Source organism: Clarias gariepinus, chromosome 16, assembly GCF_024256425.1.
Source record: "Clarias gariepinus isolate MV-2021 ecotype Netherlands chromosome 16, CGAR_prim_01v2, whole genome shotgun sequence".
Lineage (NCBI taxonomy): Eukaryota > Metazoa > Chordata > Actinopteri > Siluriformes > Clariidae > Clarias > Clarias gariepinus.
The window spans coordinates 11,169,699-11,188,937 of NC_071115.1; the positions used below are offsets into that span (position 1 = coordinate 11,169,699).

Here is a 19,239-nt window from a genome sequence, read left to right on the forward strand (position 1 = left end):
ATGTATTTTATGCCTTGAATATACTGTAATATACATTAAGTTGTTGCATTAATGTGTTGCATTAAAAAAAAAAAATCACCCCATACCTTTGTCTTGAATGGGAAATTTAGATAAGAAGACCAAAACCATTTTTTCAACCAGGCTGTGAAGATTTTTTATTTCTACTGTAAAACTGGGTATTTTAATATGGGGAGTTCTATAGGAATTGACTTACTTTTGGAGCCAGCCATTCGGGAAACAGCGATCTTTGGCATTTTCATGTTGAATGCATCTTTCAGAACCGTGGGTTGCCCTCTGTGGACAAGGCAACCTGATATGAAATGTGTGGAAAGAGTTGACCTGCTTGCTTTGATCGCTCTCAGGTCATTAAGCAATGTCTCAAATTATGATGTAATTATGCACTTGTGTACTGTAGATGTAGGTTTGTGTGCGTGTAATGAATTAAGCCTCCGAATGTCCTCCTTTCTACAGGTGCCGCCAACATGCTGTCTGGTCAGAAGAAGAACCTGTTCGCCGTGGCCAAAACCTGGTACCAGCAGTTCTCCGTTCACACCCTGAGTCTGTGCCAGAGCAACCGCGCCGTCTGTGGCTTTCACCTGGGTTACCTGGACTCAGAGCTCGTCACAGATGTCATGAATGGCTTGCTGGAGCTGTACCAGCAGGGCAAGATCAAACCCCGCATTGACTCCACCTACCACCTTGAGCAGGTGCGTGTGTTGGGGTGTGATGACGCATTATAGCGTTCGTTATATTAAAAATAGACTTAATGTATGTATTTACTTCACTGGTTGTATTACACCAGATTCTTTCCACAGCAAGTTTTTTTATTGTTGATGCATTTCATGTAACAGCAGCTCTGACAGTAGTGCACACTTCAAGACAAATTAATGGGATTGATGTATAAAATAGTGGTTCTCAACTCCTTGAGGACCACTGCATTACATATTTTAGTGTTTTCTCAACTCCCATCACACCTTATTTAACTAATCAACTAATTTACATTTTTATTTGAAGTTTGTGTATTAGAGCAAGGAAAACACTAAAATATGCAGAGCAGTGGTCCTGCAGGAATAAGGTTGAGAACCACTGCTCGAATGCATTTATTAGCTCTTTGACAGAAACTTGGATATGATGCACATACTTTAAGACTTGTATTTATTAGGTGTCTGTATTACGTAGCAAAAATCTTTGGTTTGGTTAAAGCTTTTAGCAGGGAGACGTTAATTCTCAGCATTTTTGGTGTTTGCACTTTAACCGTCAGTTTTTCCACAAAAGGGACATACAGTATATATATATATATATATATATTTTTTTTAAAGGCTTATACAGCATTAAATTTATTTATAAATGGGTTTAAGGTAGTAGTCCTTTCAGTTATTAATCATTGTATTATTTGGTGGAACACATTGTGACATGCTGTTACTAGAAAATAATCAACTTCTTTGTGGGTTAGAAATGTTAAGTACATAACCAATAGAGAGGGTGTGTGAGTGTGTTATATGCAGTCAATTATATACTTTTTGTCTTTCAAACATTTCACCTTTCCTTTGAGGACGAAAGGATTCTCTCATCTTACCTCTCATACTCCATCCCTCACACTCTTTATCCTCTACTTATTCAGTCTGCGCTCCTTCCTCCTGTTGCTATGGAGACCTTGCTCTGTGTTTGGAAAGAAGATGGTCAGACACGAGTTTGGTTGCAGTAAATCTAAGCAATCTGCAGAGATTTAAGGATGGGCTTGTTTGCAATCTGTTCAAATGAGGGACTTGTATGTATGTAGTGCACATACATACTGGTAATGTGCATACTATTTATTTAAACAGTTTAAAAAAAATACTATTTACTAACCGCTATGAAAATTCCATAACTAATAAAGAAAATGTTAGGAAGGTCATGTAGTTATGTCGCGTAAAACTACGAAACGTAGGCCTGGACCAGATGATGTGTTATGGCAGTTACCTAGTGAGTAAAATCAGCATAAAATCACACTATACCTCAGAGACTTTTGTTTTTATTTATTTTTTTAAATAAGGACAGTGTTAGATTATTAAAAATGGAAGCTCTATGCACTTTCTTGCACGACCATCCCTGTGGATTAATGAGTGGACGTTTTCAGCATAGATTAGTTCTTTTTATGGAGCTTATATCAAAATAAAATATTAGATGATTTATGCACCCTGTATGATGACTACAGCTCAGTTTTTTCCTTTAAACAAATTGCTCAGTGTCACTTCCTGACCACTGGAGGTGGATGATGGCGATGCCAAGGCATTTGCGGTTTGGTGGATGCTTTCTACATTGACCTTGTAGTTCAGAAACTTTCAGTAATGCTACCATTAGTGGAACACTGCACAGCAACACACAGGCGCTCTGGCCCGCCTTGGTTTTATGACGAGCCATTTATGCTCATGGATGGTACAGGGGGAGCTGCATAGCAACCAACAGGCTATAGTTAGGATCTGTACATCAAGAGCCTCTATGTATAGAATAATATGGGGTTAGTGGGTAAAATTGCATGTGAATGAAATGTGTCATGGAATAAGTTACCTGAGAATTTTAATGCTTACTATTCCTTGTTTTTATTCCTCTGATGTTCTGCTTTAAAAAAAAAAATTCTCATAAAAAAAGTGCCTCCCTTTTTCTCACCAGCGTGTAGTAGTATTTAGTCATCAGGGTCAGGCCTTTTTCTGTTGCTAGGAGATGCCTCTCTGTTGCCATGGCGTCCGTTGCTGGGCGGCATGGTGTGGGAGAGGTGAATGGCTAGAGAAGAAGAGAAGAACAGAGGCAAGAGCTGGAGACAGGAGTGGAGGGGAAGGGAGGACGCGTGGAGCTTTGCGTCGATTGGCTATCCGATCGTGCATTCATTCAGCTTTGTCACAGCTTCTTTTTGCGTTTAAATCTTCATAGAATGTCACTTGTTCCGTGTCTCTTCTTTCTTTATCTCTTACCTTGATCTTTTTTTTTTCGTGTGTGTTGGTGTGAGCATGTGGAATTAAGTATTAAAAAAAACTCTGACGACAATGTTCTTACCCCAGCAGATGGATCTACAAGCTGTTCTTTTTCTCCAACTCTTTCTCTCTGCCTCTCCCTCACTCTGAGCAGGTTGGCGATGCTATGCGTAGGATGCAGGAACGGGGCAACATCGGCAAAATCATCCTCACTACCGAGCCCATGAAGGAGGAACCCAAGAAAGAGGAGGTCAAGAAGGATGAAAAAGAGAAGAAGGATGACAAGAAGAAAGATGACAAGAAGAAGGAAGACAAAAAGAAGGATGAGGGCAAGAAGGAAGAGAAGAAAGAGGAAAAGAAGAAAGAGGAGGCCAAGAAGGAAGAGAAGAAGGTGGAGGAGAAGAAGGTGGAGGAAAAGAAAGCCGAGGAGAAGAAGGAAGAAGCCAAGAAAGAGGAGAATTGAGAGTTGGGCAGAAGCTAGGCAGGAAATTGGTGGCTGTGAATTGTTTGTCTTGGGAGTAGGGGATTATTTGAGTCTGTGTTGAGTGTGTGTGTCTGTGTGTGCGTGTGGTTTTCGAAGTACAGTGTAGTCCAGCTCTCAGCTCAACCCCAGGCAATTACTCTGGCCTTAAATCATTTATCTTGCACTGACATCTGTATCTGTTTTTCCAGCCTTATTGAAGTTTAACATAAAAGCTGCTCACTAACTCGTGTACACACGCACACACACACACATCCCCACATACACACTCCCATGCCTCATGTGCCAGGGATATACCACTCTATTATGCCACTATATTTCTCTTATTACTTTTCCTGTATTCATGCACTTTTTCTTTTTTCCTTTATAATCTTTTACTGCGTGCCTTTTGAGGTATGCTAGATCAGTATTACACTGCCAAATCCACTAGTCCTTCATGCTTTAATTCCTAATTCCTGTCACTTTCATTCACCTCTACAATGCACTACTACTACTATCTCGAGTATTCTTTCCAAGTGTGGCTTTATTTGTGCTTGCGTAATACTGTTGTCCCCACAAAGGAATATGGGTAAATGCCAGGGTTGAGCATGAGTCCTGTTGCCATGACTACAGTGTTTCATATAATGTCCCTTCCCCCTGATCCCAAACCCCTACTTGTCTCCTGTATCACATCTGTTTTCCAGTTAGTGATCCCGATCTCCTTATTGGACCAGACTCTTTGACGGAAAGGTTAATCGCTGAGCCCCACCCACATTATTCACCAAGGCAATAAGTCCGGAAGAGTCAGTGCGGTTTCTGATTTGCTCATCGTTTCATGTACACCCACTATAGTTAAAATAAAATGTCCTAATCATGATGTCCAAACAATACTTTGAAAGTGTTAAATCTGAAATTTGGTGCAAATTAAGATTTATTTTTTTATTCTCCCCCAGAATTAATAAACATTCAAGATTTTAAAAAGATGTCAGGCGCAAAAAGAAAACCATAAAAAATTACTGCCCACTGTCTAAAATGCAAAAGTAACATAAGAACATAAATGAATGGATATCAAGTGACTTTTATATTTTGACAGGCTGAAAACAGATTTATTTTTTTATTTTTTTTTTTTAGTTACCTTAATGAGCTCTGCTTCACTTCAGTGAAACATCTCCTAACACACACACACACGCAGAGGCATGCAGACACATTCTCAGGTTATTGTATTAAAGCAGAAATGCTGAAACACTCCTGAATAGCGCGTTATTCCCGAGTCACCTCCAGGATTCCGTGTTATCTGGAGCATTCCGCTCGGATCCTTATGACCGCTGGCCTGTCTTCAGAGTAATCATTGTTTTTCTGATTCTCTGCTTCTCTTCCTCTAGCTCTTGCGTTCACCATCACCAGTTGGCATAGCAACAGGCATTCGGCCAGCAAATGATGACATGGTTGCCCCTACTCATCCACCCACCCACCAATTCCAATCTCTCCCACACTTATTTATACGCTTTTGTTTTTCCCCCTCCTAAACTTTTATTCAATTAAATATTGTTCAGAATCTCTCTGTGCTGATTTGACACCGGTTCAGGCTGCTGTGTCAGAGTTGAGTCACAAGGGCGTTACCTGGCAGCCTTCCAGCACTGAAACAAGTCGATCGAACCCACTGACTCCTCCCTCGGCTAAATTTATGCATCTGTAGTGGTGTTCTGCCTCTCATGGCAATGTATATGCACTGCAGTGTGACTTCGTTTCCGTCGCTCCGTCAGTGGGTCTGGTTTTTGTGTTTTGTGAGAGTGTGAGAACTGCAGTGTGTTGTGGGAGTGTGTCTTGTGTACAGATGTGGTTGAAAGTTTATATGGATGTACGTCTCTGTCCTCAGGTCAGTTGTCAGATTTAGATGATTTTTTTTTTCTGTCTCTACCTCCCTTATGCTATGAGCTAGCATGTAAGATCTAGCTCCTTTGTTCCCCTCTCCTTGCAGTTTTATCTCTAACAAACATAACCTGTCCCCCCCCCAACCTCTCTCTCCCTCCCTCTCTGGTGAATGGCCTGTGTTTGGTTTGGTATTATTTGCACTCTGCTTGTGGATCTTAATGCACTTATAGGGATGGCAGTCCCACTCCCAGCCCCACTGTTCCTCAGGAGTCCCCTCCAGTGCTCCACACAATACATCTATTATTATGTTGGTCCACACATGTAGAGGAGAGCTGCAAATAGTTACAGGTAACAGAACTTCATTTCAACCAGTTTGTTCATCATTGAAAACTTGTGCATACATGCATGAAGGTTACCCAGAATGCAATGGGAAGGGTGTAGCACTGCCATCCTTGCCTAAAGAGTGACAGTGTTGTGACACGAGACCGGTGACTGAATTCTGATGCGAGTTCAGTTTCGGGATCATTCAAGTCCTTTTTTTTTTTTTTTTTTGGATGTGGGGGTGTGTATCTCTGCCTCTCTCCCTATTTTGTGAAAAAGTACTTCAATTCTGAAGCACCAGGTGACCCCGACTAACACTCGAGAGAAGGGTGTCCGTCCTCATTATATTCCCTTTTTGTTGTTACGCTTTTTTTTTCCTTCTGTTGTTGTTACTGTGTAGTCTTACTATTGGGTTTGTGCGGTTCTAAGTTGAACAGGCTTTGCTGCACTTCCATTGAAATGTGAGGAATGACGTTCTGTTCATCCTGATTAAGTGTGCCAAACTGTGCTTAAGGTTCTTGCCTTCACTCCAGCTTATCCTTACTTCAATGACCGACAAAAGAGAAGGAGCTATGTGAATCGTTGCTGGTCACTTTTAACCCGACTGGCAGTTTAAAAAAAAAATGTTCAAAAGAAAAAAAGTCTTAAACCGATGTCGTACCTGTCGTGTGTGGTTGATTGCGTCGCTGAAATTTACTGGTGCTTACGAACTCCTGGCTTTTTCGTTAATCCATGCAAACGCTGGTTAGGTCTCACTGTGCCGATCGTTAACAAACACTGAAATACCTCCACAAAAGCACGTTCGCATTTCCCTCTCTGACAAAAGTTCTGCTCGTGAAGGGCTGAACTGCCAATCAGTTAATGCCAAAATCTGCTGCTGTTTACAATTTAAAAGAAAGATCAGACCGACATCTATCAGAAAATGTCACCCTTCTGTAAAGACAATTGAATCGTCAGTGGGCTTTTTTTTCCCACAAAACTGCACTGTTTGCACTGGATTCTAGTTGCAGAACCGAGGTTCCATCCCTGGTTCTTCCATCTCATTCTCTACAGGGTTGTTCTGGCTCTAGAACCTCCAGCTGGGTGACATAGGAGCCACAGGTTCCATTATTTCCTTCACCGTGGCTTCATCTTGCTGTTCAGCAAAAAGAAAATCAGTTATTCTCCAGTTCACATCTAAGTCTCTAGTCCCAGATGTATAAACATCTGTTTTATGACTGCATGCATTCACTGGCATGAGGTTTGTACATTAGCATGCAGTTTGCATTTTAGGCCACTTCCTTTTTTTTTGGGTTCAGGGGCCCTGAGATGAGCTTAGCTGCAGGTGTGCGTGTCTCTGGTGGAAATGGATCTAGTTGCATGGACGGTAGCCAGAGCGGTCGAGGTTCCGTCAAAGCCGCACTGCTTCCTCTGTGCAACTTTTCCCAGAACGGGAAACTCCCATCAGGACTGCTTTCAGCCATTCAGAGCGGTGTTGTGTTGTGAATCGAGCTGCTTGAGCTTACAAGTTTTTCCTATACGTGAGTATTTTAGCATTTTTAGATATGACTAGACGTGCTGGTTAACAGGGTCTGTATCAAGTGATAGTTAAGAGGCGAAGTTAGGATTTGGTCTCATAAAACCGTACAATCCCTTAACTCCCCCCACTTACATCTTAGTAGTAGTGCCTAAAATTACAACGAGATATTTGTACGAACCAAGATTTCTATATAGACTTGTTAGGCATTTGTATATCAGGACCCTAGTGATTGCCATGACATGACTAAACACAGCAGTTGCCAAATAGCTTCAATCATTTTCCTCTCGAGCTGTACTTGTATTAATTACCCTTTCTTCCACACACGTCAGAGATGCGACAGAATATTTTCTTTTATTTTTTTGTGTTTTTTTTTTTCTTTTTTTTTCTTTCCTCCAACTCCCTCCATCAGTGTTCTCTCCAATGTATTTGAGACCCTGTGAAGGGCCGCTGCTTCTGTGCTTGACGCTGGGTTTGGATCGTGTGTGACTCACACAAGTGGTCGGGAGGACCGTAGAGCTTGTTTAACGCTTCTGTGTGTGATGTTACCATTATGCCTTACATGTTTTCCAGGACTAATAAAAGAGCATAACAAAAAAAGGTGTTTTTTTTTCTTTTCCTTATGCACCTACATAATATAAGCATATATACTTTATGTGAGGCACTTGAATGCACATTGAATCTATTAAACCATGTTTTACAGTGCATGTACACCATTATTTAGTAGCGTTTCATCTTAAAACATTACAGCAATGTTTTTGTCAGCAGTTATTTTTTTTACCATTGCTATTACTGACATTACAACAATCCAGATGTAGATTTGATTACATAAACAGCTTATCAATATTGCTGTTAAATCCAAGATAAGCGTACAACTTAAATAATTGTATTTCAACCTGGTTAATATTGTTGAGTCATGGTTTTTAAGGAAGCAAGTCATCAGGGAACTCATGAATACACAGTACGCAGTATTGAACCCTAACTGACACCATTTAGAGGCCTGTGCGTTTAAATCATTGATTTAAAAGAATGTTGTTGTCTAATAAATTAAAACATTTAATACATATTCAAAAAGTCTGAATCTTCAAGTATGCCAATGTCAGTGGAATTAGAACAAACTAAATCACAAGCCTTGAAGGAGAGAGGCCTTTTATTGAGGTTGAACAAGGGGCTAAAAAGACCTGTCTTTAGAGACACTGTTAAAAACCGTGAAATACTTGGAAGAAACTTTTGACCAAGGAGGCAGATTGAAGAAAGTTTAACAAGTAGAATTTTAATTGGCTCACTATTTATATATACATTATGTGGTTTTGTGCTTTAGCATGAAGGGTGTGGAACTTGTTTGCACACATTACAATTTTTGTAAGCAAACATACTGTACACAGTCATGGTGAAATGCTTATATTCAGCTATATAATATAGTTACACACTGTATATAGTTCTGCATTGACCCAAAAAAATATAGGTAATTAGGCCTAACTGTAGCAGTACGTAGCTTAATGTTGTGGATCGAGTGAAAAGGATTGAAAACTTTCTAAGGTGTAATCACAAAGTAAACCACTGGTTATGGTTTGAAAGTCACAAGAAGATAAGCTCACATGCATATGAAATGAAAATGAAATGTGTTTTTGTTTTTTTGAGAAATCTTCAGAACTTGTGAACAATTCATACTAAACATTAAATATGCCAATTGTACTTAAAGTAAAAAACAATGCAACATAGTATCTGCAGGTTAAATAAGGAAATGCAGTATTAAATACTTCCTTCATTCCTAATATTTGACCTTCCTCTGACATGAAATACTCCACCATTTTCCACATAATGCAGTAACATTAGTGTTGCTGTCTCTCATGCCTGCTGCTCATGTGCCAGCTTCCATGTCTTTTCCTGTGTGTGCTCGTGATATGTCCACCTCCTACAACTTGTCCATGCCTGATCATGTTACTCCCTTGTGTCACTTCATGACTGCCGTTTAAATGCAAGGTGTTCCTGGAGCTGCTTCGGTGTCTACTCCCATGCCCACTCTCATGTCTGCTTCTTTGGCATTTCCTCCTTCCATGCTTGTTTCCATGCTGTGTATCCTTATGAGAACTTTTACTCTCCTGCCCTTTTGTACTTATTGGTGCGAGAGAAACCGCATCATGATTTCTGTGGCTTTCGGCGAAGCAAAGCGAACAGATCAGTTGCCGGTCGGTTCGACAATAGATATCCAGGGCGAGGTTGTGTAGGAGACAGATATCCATTCGAGGCTCTTTGTTTATGATCACTATAGTGTGTTTCTCTCCAACGTTAGCTTCCTTATACCGAACCGTATGAGCCCCAGAGTCTGACTCGACACAATCTGGGCAGAATTTGACAGCTTGCCTTTTTCGTCCAGTGCACATGCTACAATGTGTGCTTGCAGGTCCGGGGTTGCGAGGTGAGTTGTCTTGCAGTCTTGCATTTTTTAATTGCTCTACCATCTCAGCAAACATGAGGTTCTTGTTAAGAGCAGGCCTCGGTGTAAAGGTCTCCTTGCACTCGGGGCAGCTGTACGATGCGGAGCGCTTGTCCTCCTTCCAGTAATCGTCAATGCAAGCCATGCAGTAGTTATGTCCACACGGAATAGTTACCGGATCCTCGAGTGAGTCCAAACAGATGGGACAGCTGAAAGGGTCCTGGTTCTTCGGGGCCCCCTTCGCCATTTCGCATTTAATTTTATGACAGAATGTGTTGTGTCTCAGTACAAGCTTCTGTCGAACAACAAATAAAGGAAGCCTCCTAGTTATATTTTGTGTTAATGGGTGTGGGTAGATATCCAAAAAAATAAGCAAGGAGGTGTGGTATAAAGAACAGGTGGTGTCACCGGTTTTACCGGTCTTTAAAACATTAGCAAGGTAATCATGCACAAAGTACTGTATGAATATAAAAGAAGAGAACTGCATAAAAGTTTTACTGTGGAACTGGATGTCATGAAATCTGATGTCTGCTTTTCTTACACTGCTGTGTTCCCGCAACACTTTAAGCTACACCCAAAAAGAAAAGAAGTGCTTTAGCAGAAGGAAATACAATGCATATTTGTGCTATGACGAGAAACCGAAAGAAGACACTTGGAGCAAAGGGGATATAAAATGAGCTGATGACCAAAACAGCCAGAACTGGGAGTTAAATAGGAAAAAATAAGCTTGAAAGATAAGTGAGTGCTGTGGTAAAGCTTTCTATGATTTAAATGAAATCATAAAAGCAACTGAGTTTTTTTTTTTTTTTTTTTTTTCAAACTAGCTTTTTTTTTATTACAGTCTGAGTGGTTATGGTGTTGATATTCAAGGTTTTATTTGTCTGTATGGCAAAACCTGGTAGACAGAATGAGTTGACTAGAAGAACTACAGCTCTTAGTTCTTAAAAATTTGATTTCAGTTATAAAAATGAGTTTATTATAATAGTATAAAATTACCTTCAGATGATATAATCATTTAAATGATACAATATAATACAAAAATAATTACTTACTGGTCACTAAACAATTAAGACCATAAGAAATATTAACTACAAGAAAATCATAAAAAATAAAAAAATTCACAGGTGCTCAACCATTAAAATTTTCTCTTAATACTGAACTATGCAATAGTGATTATGACTTGACCATACATTCTTTGAAACTGTGATTTTAAATAAATGTTATTATAAAAACATAAGCCTGGGGTTGCGATTGAAGTCAAGATATCAAACTTTCACTTTATTGTCAGTTAAACCACCTCAATCCCGCAAGCCCTTAATGCCTCAGACAAGTCTTTAAGATATGTTGAGTCAGGATATCCATTCCTGTGGACACACACACACACACACACACACACACACACAAAAAAAAAAAAGTTACAAACCAACCTTATTACTTTTTATAAACTTGTTACTTATTATTTTTAATACAATTTAATTAATTTTAAATTTAATATTTATATGAGTGATACGGGTCAAAAATTATCCACAATACCATTAACTTCTAAACTTCTGTTGGTCTTATCAAGTGCTTCTGTTTAATGCTACTGTCTCCCCAAGTCACTGCTGTGCAGGTGTGAATGTGTTATATCAGTTTACTTGTAACTGTGGTGTGAGCAAAAATGGATGCCCCACTTATGAGTTGCACGGAAGAAAAACAGCGTGCTGCGATTATTTTTTTGTGGCCTGAGGGGGTGAGGGTGCTGTTATTTATGGAAAAACATAAACAGAAGCGTTTGAATAGCTGCAAACATAATTTGGAACGATACTCTAAACAAGGTTAAAGTTTCTTAAATAGAATCATTACTGGTGGCAAGATATGAATTCATCATTATGAGCCTGAGAATAAAAGGCAGAGTATGGAATGGAAACGTTTTCAAACGCAAAATAAGAAAAAGTTCAAAAGTCAACTATTAGCTGGAAAATTTATGCTTATATTTTTGGGGGGTTTTAAAGGGCCAGTACTGGGCGGAAAAACATTTGACCAATCAACATTGCTCATTAGAGTTAGATGTGTATTGATGGGCTAAAGCCTAAACTTCTGATTAAACACAGAGGGTGTTGTGATCTTGCACGACGATGCAAGTCCGCACACTTCTGCCCACTCTGTCCACTCTGCAAAATCTTTGTTTTGAGGTGTTAAAGCATCCTTCCTATAGTCCTGATCTTGAAAGTGAAGGACGAAAATTCACTTCTGATGGAGTGAAGATTAAAGTGCATTCCGCCGGGTTAGCCTAAAACATTTTTTAAATCAGGGAATATATTTAATGAGAAAAAAAGATTGTCAAAAAGTATGTATGTCCTTTCCAAAAGTTAATTAAAATAATTTCTAAAGCCAGAGTGCGAAAATGTTTGACTCCCCTTTATATTATATTAAGTTTCTCAGCCAAATGTGAAGAGCACAACAGCTTTGTTTTTCTTTGCAATGAAAGTTAAATTATTTAATCCTTTACAAATGAGAGAACTACCACGTTTCCCTCTGGTCACACCTCTAATCATTCCTTACTTGTTTTTTTTTTTGTGTTAATTTGTGTAATTAAACTCACCCACTCCTGCCTCCTGTGATTTTGGTCTTGTGTGGGATTCTGCTCCATGTTATTTTATCTCCTGGGGAAATGGTAAAGGTAAACCCTTGTTTAAATGCTTTCTCAAGGCATTTCAATAAGCCTTGCCCCTTTGAAACGAGTGGCAAATAGGCATCAAATACACCTCCTTGAAATGGTAGTCCAGGGTTAGCATGTTCCTCCTGTGAGAAATACAAAGTAGATATGGGTATAAAAAATATATGGTAAAAATGTCATTTCTAATATAAAATATAATATGGGTGGAAAGCAGACACACTCCCTGAATGCCGTCAGGTATGGAGTAGGTAATCTTGACTGTTCTGTATTGCTCAAAGCCTGGCAGCTTCACTGACAACTCCGTACACCTCATTGTACCTTGAATGCCTTGTTCCTGTTTTGGTCTTTTGCCAGCCTCTTTTGCTTTGAGCTCTTCTGTATTCTGATCCTCTTTGAGTGGATGAACTTGCGTTTCCTTTGAAGCTTTTCTGCCTTCATTCATTCTAGTGCATTCTGTACACTGAGCATGAAGTAGAGTACAGTTGGAGCAGAGAACAACACCACAGCTTGTTGGTGTACCATTCTCTCCACACACACACGTTCCCAACTGTTTACAGACTGGGAAGTTGGTCTGTTTCAAAGGCAGAGTAGTTGCTTTTTGGCTTTTCTGGACTGTGAGTGATGAAGGCTTCTGCCAGTCATCCCTCGGTCCCAGCGGCACTCCACTTATCTCAGAAAATTTGCCAGGTAATAGGCTGGTCTTGCATATTTCCAAATCTGAAGCTTTTTTAAGTGTATCCTTGGCCACTAGCTTTGGTGATTGCACATAACTTGCACTCACTGACTCAAATTTGCATCCTTTTAGTCTGTCCTTTGCAGCAGTCTGACTATTAGCTTTGGTCTGATATGGTCTAATCTGACCACTGCTTTTAATTAGTGTCTGGTTAGCTAATGCATTTGCTTGACTTGGATCTATACTCCCGTGATGGGCATAGGTATTGACCAAAGATTGAGAATGAGATAATCCATTAGTAAACAATTCTTTTAGCATTTCAATGGCTTGAAAACACTGAGATTTAGGTCCCATCAGAAAAACGGCATCCTTTACATACTGCAGTACAATTTTGCTGAAGTGTGAGCGTATGTTCAAGCAACATTCCTTCAACATATCATTGCCTTCAGTCACACCAAGATCTGCCAGTTTAAGATTTTGGACACAAAAGTCTGAACCTATCCCATCAACTAGCTTTTGAAGCTCATGCTGACATTCTTCAACCTTGGATGATGCTGATCCCTTAAGAGTAACCATGGTCTTAGACTTGTCTATGTGGTTCTCTGACACTTGGAAATCAGAAAGCAGAGACTTTAGATCAGACTGGTAAGCCTCTTTTATATAACTCCATCTGAGTGTAGGTACAATGATGTCCTTTGATACAGTGCTGCTTTTAAGTGCCTGTGCAGACATCCTATTTAGGCTACTGGATCTGGGTCTCCTAAAAGAATTTGTTGCAAGACATGACTTCTCGTCAGTTACAGTCTTCGGTATCATCTGTTTTTGTAATAGCTGGCCTGAAAAACTATTTGCCCTTCGTAAGGAAGAAGTAGAGGTGGGTGTAGAGTCTATTGTAGGTCCTGTAGGCAGTTTCTCAAGCCGTGTAAGATCATTCACAGGTGTGTTAAGTGGAGTTATGAATGTAGGTGCCACTCGGGAGGTAACAGTTACAGAATTTGTTTTGTCTCTGTTTGAGACCTGACCACTGTTTTTCAATGTGCCTGTAAGGGATGGTGTCTGAAACACGATATCATCTTCCACATTATTTACACCAGTGTATTTAAAAGCACCAAACTGAGAAGTCCTGTTTTGGTCACTATTGACTGCAACTGCATTAACAATTGAAGAATTTGTGGATAGATTTGGTCCGGAATTTGATCCCAGTGGTAATGTTTGAATGGGTTTGGTTAAATCTTGGCACTCTTTTGATCTTCCTCTTTCTATATGGCCAAACCCCAGTAAGCCCATGTCAGAGTTCTTAAATCGAGCAGCCAGTCTGTATTCCTCCCCAGTCCTTACTCCTCTCTCAGCATCAGAGACTCTCATTTTAGGGGTAATTGTACTGCTTTCACTATTTACTACAACCATCTGCATTGTCTCTGATTCAGCAACTGGGATGTAGGAGCTCGAAGGAGATGATGGAAATGAGATTTCTTGCTTTGCACTTAAATTCTCATTAGGGGAACCAAACTGCAGGATCTGTTTGGCCTGGGAGACTTCACTGCTCTCACCTACAATATAAACATGGGTCTGATCATAGCTGATGAGCACTTTGGGCAGTATTGACTCTACGTCCCTAAATGCTGCAGTTTGTTCTCCATCCAGGTGAAGGGCACTTCTTGGAATCTGAGTTCTTCTCAAATTACCCTCCACCTGCTGGTAAAGTTGACTTAGCTCTTTGCGGGCAAGGTTTAGGTGTTTTTCTGCTTTTGACCCAGTTTTGCCGTTTGCATTGGATTGCAAATACAGTGTGGTGACCCCTGCAGATGTGACATCAACCACATGGACGCCATGGTTTTGCAATATACTCTGGTACTTCTCACTTCTGTTGCATAGATATGCAAATACATCTGCCTCCATAATTAAGGAAAGTGCCTCCACACTTACTGCATCTACCCAGTCTTTTAACTTCTCATCAGAGTGTGTTTGTGCCTGTGATTCTTTTACACCGTTTACATTTGAATATTCGTGATGCAAAGAAACATCTCCACCAAAGTGAGGTCCATGGGATTGGTCTGAAGGGTCGTCTTTTTCTTTATGATGTAAATGGACTCTATCACTTTCCTCATGTGGAGGTTCAAAGTCTACAAGAAGCTCTGTCAAGTATGATACCACTTCTTTAACCTCCGTATAGCATCCTTTTAGGGTGCAGTGCCTCTGAGGCTTAATGTAATTAACAGTGAGATCTGGAAATTGTTCAGTGATAGTTTTTATAGTTTTTTCACCCAATGGCAAGCGCTTGCAATCTATTGTCACAGACATATCAAGTATGGCCTGCAGAGAGATGTCAGAAAAAAAAAGAAACATGAAAAACATAACAGGACTGCATTTATATTTCTAGGCTTAAGAAAATAAATATGTAATTGATTCTTGTCCTTCTAGCATACCTTGTTTAGGTGCATTGACTCCTGCCCAGGAAAACTCAAAGAAAGGTCATACAGCTTTCCATCCACCTCTAAAATGTGTGGACTATGACTGCACACATTGACAGCAACTGTAGGAAGTCAGAAAAGGAGAAAATAAGCAAATGTGTACATAATGAAGTGAGGAAAAATATGTATAGATATTATTCTTTTAGTCATGGAGACATACATATATTAAAATATAAAATTAATCAGTCCAGTTGATTTAATCCTTAAATCAGATTGGTCAGACTGTAGTTTAGATGTGATGTGTGTCATCACTGGTTGTCAATTCCCTGCCATTGCCTGTCTCATCTCTCACAGTGTGCAGTTTTGTCAATTATGTATGTTTGTGTCTATAGGTGCTATGGGAAAACACTTAAAGTAAAATTGTACTTGTGCACACCATATCTAAAAACTTTAAACTTCTCACTATTTCTATTGTAGCAACCAGTGGCGGCCGGCCCATAGGGGGCGCTGGGGCACCGCCCTCCCTGATAAGAGGGGCTAAAAATGTAAAATATATTTTTTACAAATTAAGTTTTTTAATTCGGTTTACCCACCAGTATGTGCCTACATGCGATATGAATAACATATACAACATTTCCCACCTAGTGACATTCATTCAACAGTGAATTTACACAGACAGACTTGTATCGTTTCTGTCATGGGGCGCTGAAAAAAGCGCCCCTGAGTGCAGCCAAATAGCCAGTCATGTAGCTGTTGCTAGGGTAAATTAATAAATATGCGGCCAATCAGGTTCTCAGAATTTTATGGTCTTGGGGCGCTGAAAATTCTGCCCCAAGCCGCAGAAAATACCGCGAGATTTAAGTTTTTTTTTCTTTTGAGGCGCGGCCAATCAGAGAGAGGCGCGGTCAATCAGAGTAATGATGGCGAACTTAACGAGCGAAGAGCAGTTTCCACCAAATTCGGTGAGATCCTTATTAATATACCCGTTTTAGACTGTTGTGTTAAATTGCATTTTTTAAACTGTTTTTCTTTGTGTAAACCACTTTGAGATGCAACTTCGCTTGGAAGGTGATCCAGCTGATCATACCCTTTGATGCTGATTATTGTATTTGATACTCTCTTAAGCATGCATGGCGTATTATACAATGGAAATTTGTTCATTTACTTTATCTGTGAAACTGGTGATTTTGAGGAGGAGATTAAATCATTACTGTTAATTGTAATCATCGTCTGACTGTTGATTTTAATTCTTATATTGGACTAAGCAAAGAAATATTTTGTCACATCAGCCCCACCAGGAAAAATTTTCACCAGCCGCCACTGGTAGCAACTTATACAAGGACATGTAAGGCGGGTCCTCTACAAATCTGTTCACCACAGTAAACAGTTAATTAGTACAATTAAACATTCATTTAATCTTTGGCAAATTTTGAGGTTTAAGAGAAATAAAGCACTTCACACTGTGCTATTACTGGAAAATACATAACATTGTTGACACTGTTGCCTTGCACCTCCAAGGTCCAGGTTTGATTCCCACCTAGGGATTTGTATGCATGGAGTTTGTGTGTTCTCCCCATGCTTGGTGGGTTTCCTTCAGGTACTTTAGTTTCCTCCTACAGTCCAATGACATGGAGATTAGGCTAATTGGTGTTCCCAAATTGCTTGTAGTCTGTAAACGCATGTCTGAATGTTGACCGAAGGTCCAAAAATGGGATTAAATACAGTGGTCACCATTGTTTCTAGATGGATGGATGGAAATACTCTACTCTGTCTCCATGCTCCTGGAATATAAGGGGTATTATTTTATGTTCATTCATCCATTATTTACACCAGGCATCCTGCGTAGGGTTATGGGTGACTTGGAGTCTCTCTCGGGAAACTTAGCACAGGCTGCAGGATACACCCTGCACAACTCACTGCAGGGCACACAGACAATCCAATTAGCCTATGCTGCATGTCTTTAAGAGTATCATGTAAGAGGAAAGCACAAGGAGAACAGGCTAACCACCAAGCCACAGTGGTGAGTGCTAGTATGTTTTAATTGTTGTTAGTCTTTCGACTGCTCCCATCAGAGGGTCGCCACAGGAGACCGCACAACAATTTGGCACAGGTTTGATGGCGGATGCCCTTCCTGACGAAACCCGTTGCATCCGGGCACTGCATCCAGTGGCTGAGGTTTGGGGTTTGGCTGGGAATTGAAACCAGGCCTTCCACACTGCAAGAGAGAAACCTACCACTGAGCCACCAATACCCCATGTTATAGCCTATTACTTTGTCTGCATGTGATAAAGTGATTAAAAAAAAAAAAGACAATTGGCCAACATAATCATTATGAATACTATTTAGAACGGAGGAGGAAGTGACCTCGGCTATCTTCAAACGTGATGACGGCACATGGATCTGCTGCCTTAATGCTGATGGATGAGATCTCTCCTCCTCCGTTCCGCTCGCGCAGAAAATGGATCATAAGCTTATCTTCTAGCCGCTCGCGCTCCATATCGGCGGGAAGCCCTCGCACGCATACCGTATGTCTCACTTCCGCCATCTGCTGGACAAACAAGATATGGACAAAACAAAAACAAAACAAAGGGGGGAAAACCTTAATCATTACTATTACAATTATTTTAACATAGGCTCGTTTATTTATTTAATAGAAGTGTATGCAGAAATATTAATGAGCCATTGGATCAACAAATTAGACTAAAACACAATTTATATTTATATTCCCTCAAAAATCAGGAAGACATTTCGCCTATGCGCCAGAAATGCAACAGGAAGTTTACCTTCGTGTCTGAGTTAAATGACATTATTAAGCGGCTCCTGAGGTAAACACAGCTCAATCAGATGTCCTCTGTTTCTTTATTCGACCACTGTGCCGCATTGTTTGCCCTTTGTTTATCCCTTACCCATTCAAACACTGTATTCTCTCTCTGCGTGTGTGTGTGAGTGTGTGTGGTGCAGAAAGGAAAGTGAAAGAGTGTCGTAGTTATGGAGATTTAAAGAAATAGCCCCAACCACAGTGCTGGAGTGGAAAGTGAGTTAGCAAAAATGAACAACATCCCATAATAATCAAAAAAAGGAATATACACACTAATCAGCCACAACATTATGATCACCCTTTCTAAGAAACTCAATAATTTGAGTTGTAGTAGCTCTTCTATTGGATCTAACTAAACTGGCTAGTCTTCGCTCGAGATACACGTCAATGAACCTTAGCCACCCATGACCCTTTAGCCGGTTCATCCCTTTTCCTTCCTTGGACAGACATTGATACTGTAGGTCACTGACCACTGTAGGACAGGGACATCCCACAAAACCTCCTGTTTTGGAGTTGCTCTGACCCAGTCGTCTAGCTATCACAATTTAGTGACTCCAAGATTGGAGTGGAAGAGTGTCCCTTGAGTGACCTGCACAGATCCCTGACCTCCTCCCCACTACACACCTTTGAGATACAGTAAACTGCAATGCTGACAGCACCCCAGCTTTCCCCGTTATATATCAGCACCTGATCTAACTAATGCTCATGGTGAACAGGCCAATCACTTCAGCCATGCTCTACAATCGAGTGAAAATAATTTAAAGAACTGATAAAAAAAACACAGAAGAGTGGACTAAACCTGAAATAGGATGTTTAAAAAATGGATGTTGTGGTCAGGTGCCCACATAATTTTTTTTTTTATACTTAACTTGGAACAATACCAAGTACAATGATTTGTACTCAGTACTCATTTAAAGACATTTATTTTATTGAAAGAATACATACACACATATGAGAGAAAGAGGATGCTGCACAAACTAATGAACATTATGGAGAACATAATAAATTTGCATCCCATCCATGAAATGCTCATCCACTCTCTGCTGTAACAAAAAACGCTACAGGAAGTCTTTTGCGACTGCAGTTGCACTTTGTTGCACTTGTCTTTGTTTTAGGGCTAGGAT

The 19,239-nt window shown here is 40.1% G+C and overlaps 3 protein-coding genes across 4 annotated transcripts in view; 1 reads left to right on the forward strand and 2 right to left on the reverse strand.

The window, feature by feature from the left end:
- Nucleotides 1-5,828, forward strand: part of vat1 (vesicle amine transport 1) — a 33,774-nt gene extending 27,946 nt beyond the window's left edge. Inside the window, exons 5-6 of the mRNA XM_053514675.1 lie at nucleotides 472-707; nucleotides 3,103-5,828. Coding sequence (XP_053370650.1) covers nucleotides 472-707; nucleotides 3,103-3,411 — 545 coding nt within the window. The 3' untranslated portion in view covers nucleotides 3,412-5,828. The remainder of the gene's footprint in view (nucleotides 1-471; nucleotides 708-3,102) is intronic.
- Nucleotides 5,829-8,249: 2,421 nt separating this feature from the next.
- On the reverse strand, nucleotides 8,250-10,364 carry si:busm1-163l24.4 (uncharacterized protein LOC368754 homolog). The gene has a single exon (XM_053514775.1). It carries the CDS (start codon nucleotides 10,039-10,041, stop codon nucleotides 8,950-8,952), a length of 1,092 nt encoding a protein of 363 aa, XP_053370750.1. The 5' UTR covers nucleotides 10,042-10,364; the 3' UTR covers nucleotides 8,250-8,949.
- A 126-nt stretch (nucleotides 10,365-10,490) lies between these two features.
- On the reverse strand, nucleotides 10,491-18,266 carry si:busm1-163l24.3 (uncharacterized). Of its 2 annotated transcripts, none has more exons than XM_053514773.1 (6): nucleotides 18,081-18,266; nucleotides 17,662-17,845; nucleotides 15,313-15,419; nucleotides 12,434-15,199; nucleotides 12,139-12,338; nucleotides 10,491-10,918 (listed from the first exon to the last, which is right to left on the reverse strand). In XM_053514773.1, exons 1-6 carry the CDS (start codon nucleotides 18,102-18,104, stop codon nucleotides 10,843-10,845), a joined length of 3,357 nt encoding a protein of 1,118 aa, XP_053370748.1. In that variant the 5' UTR covers nucleotides 18,105-18,266; the 3' UTR covers nucleotides 10,491-10,842. The 2 variants fall into 2 exon arrangements, with proteins under 2 accessions (XP_053370748.1, XP_053370749.1); XM_053514774.1 differs by having other exon boundaries at nucleotides 10,494-10,918; nucleotides 17,662-17,842.
- Nucleotides 18,267-19,239: the final 973 nt, after the last annotated feature.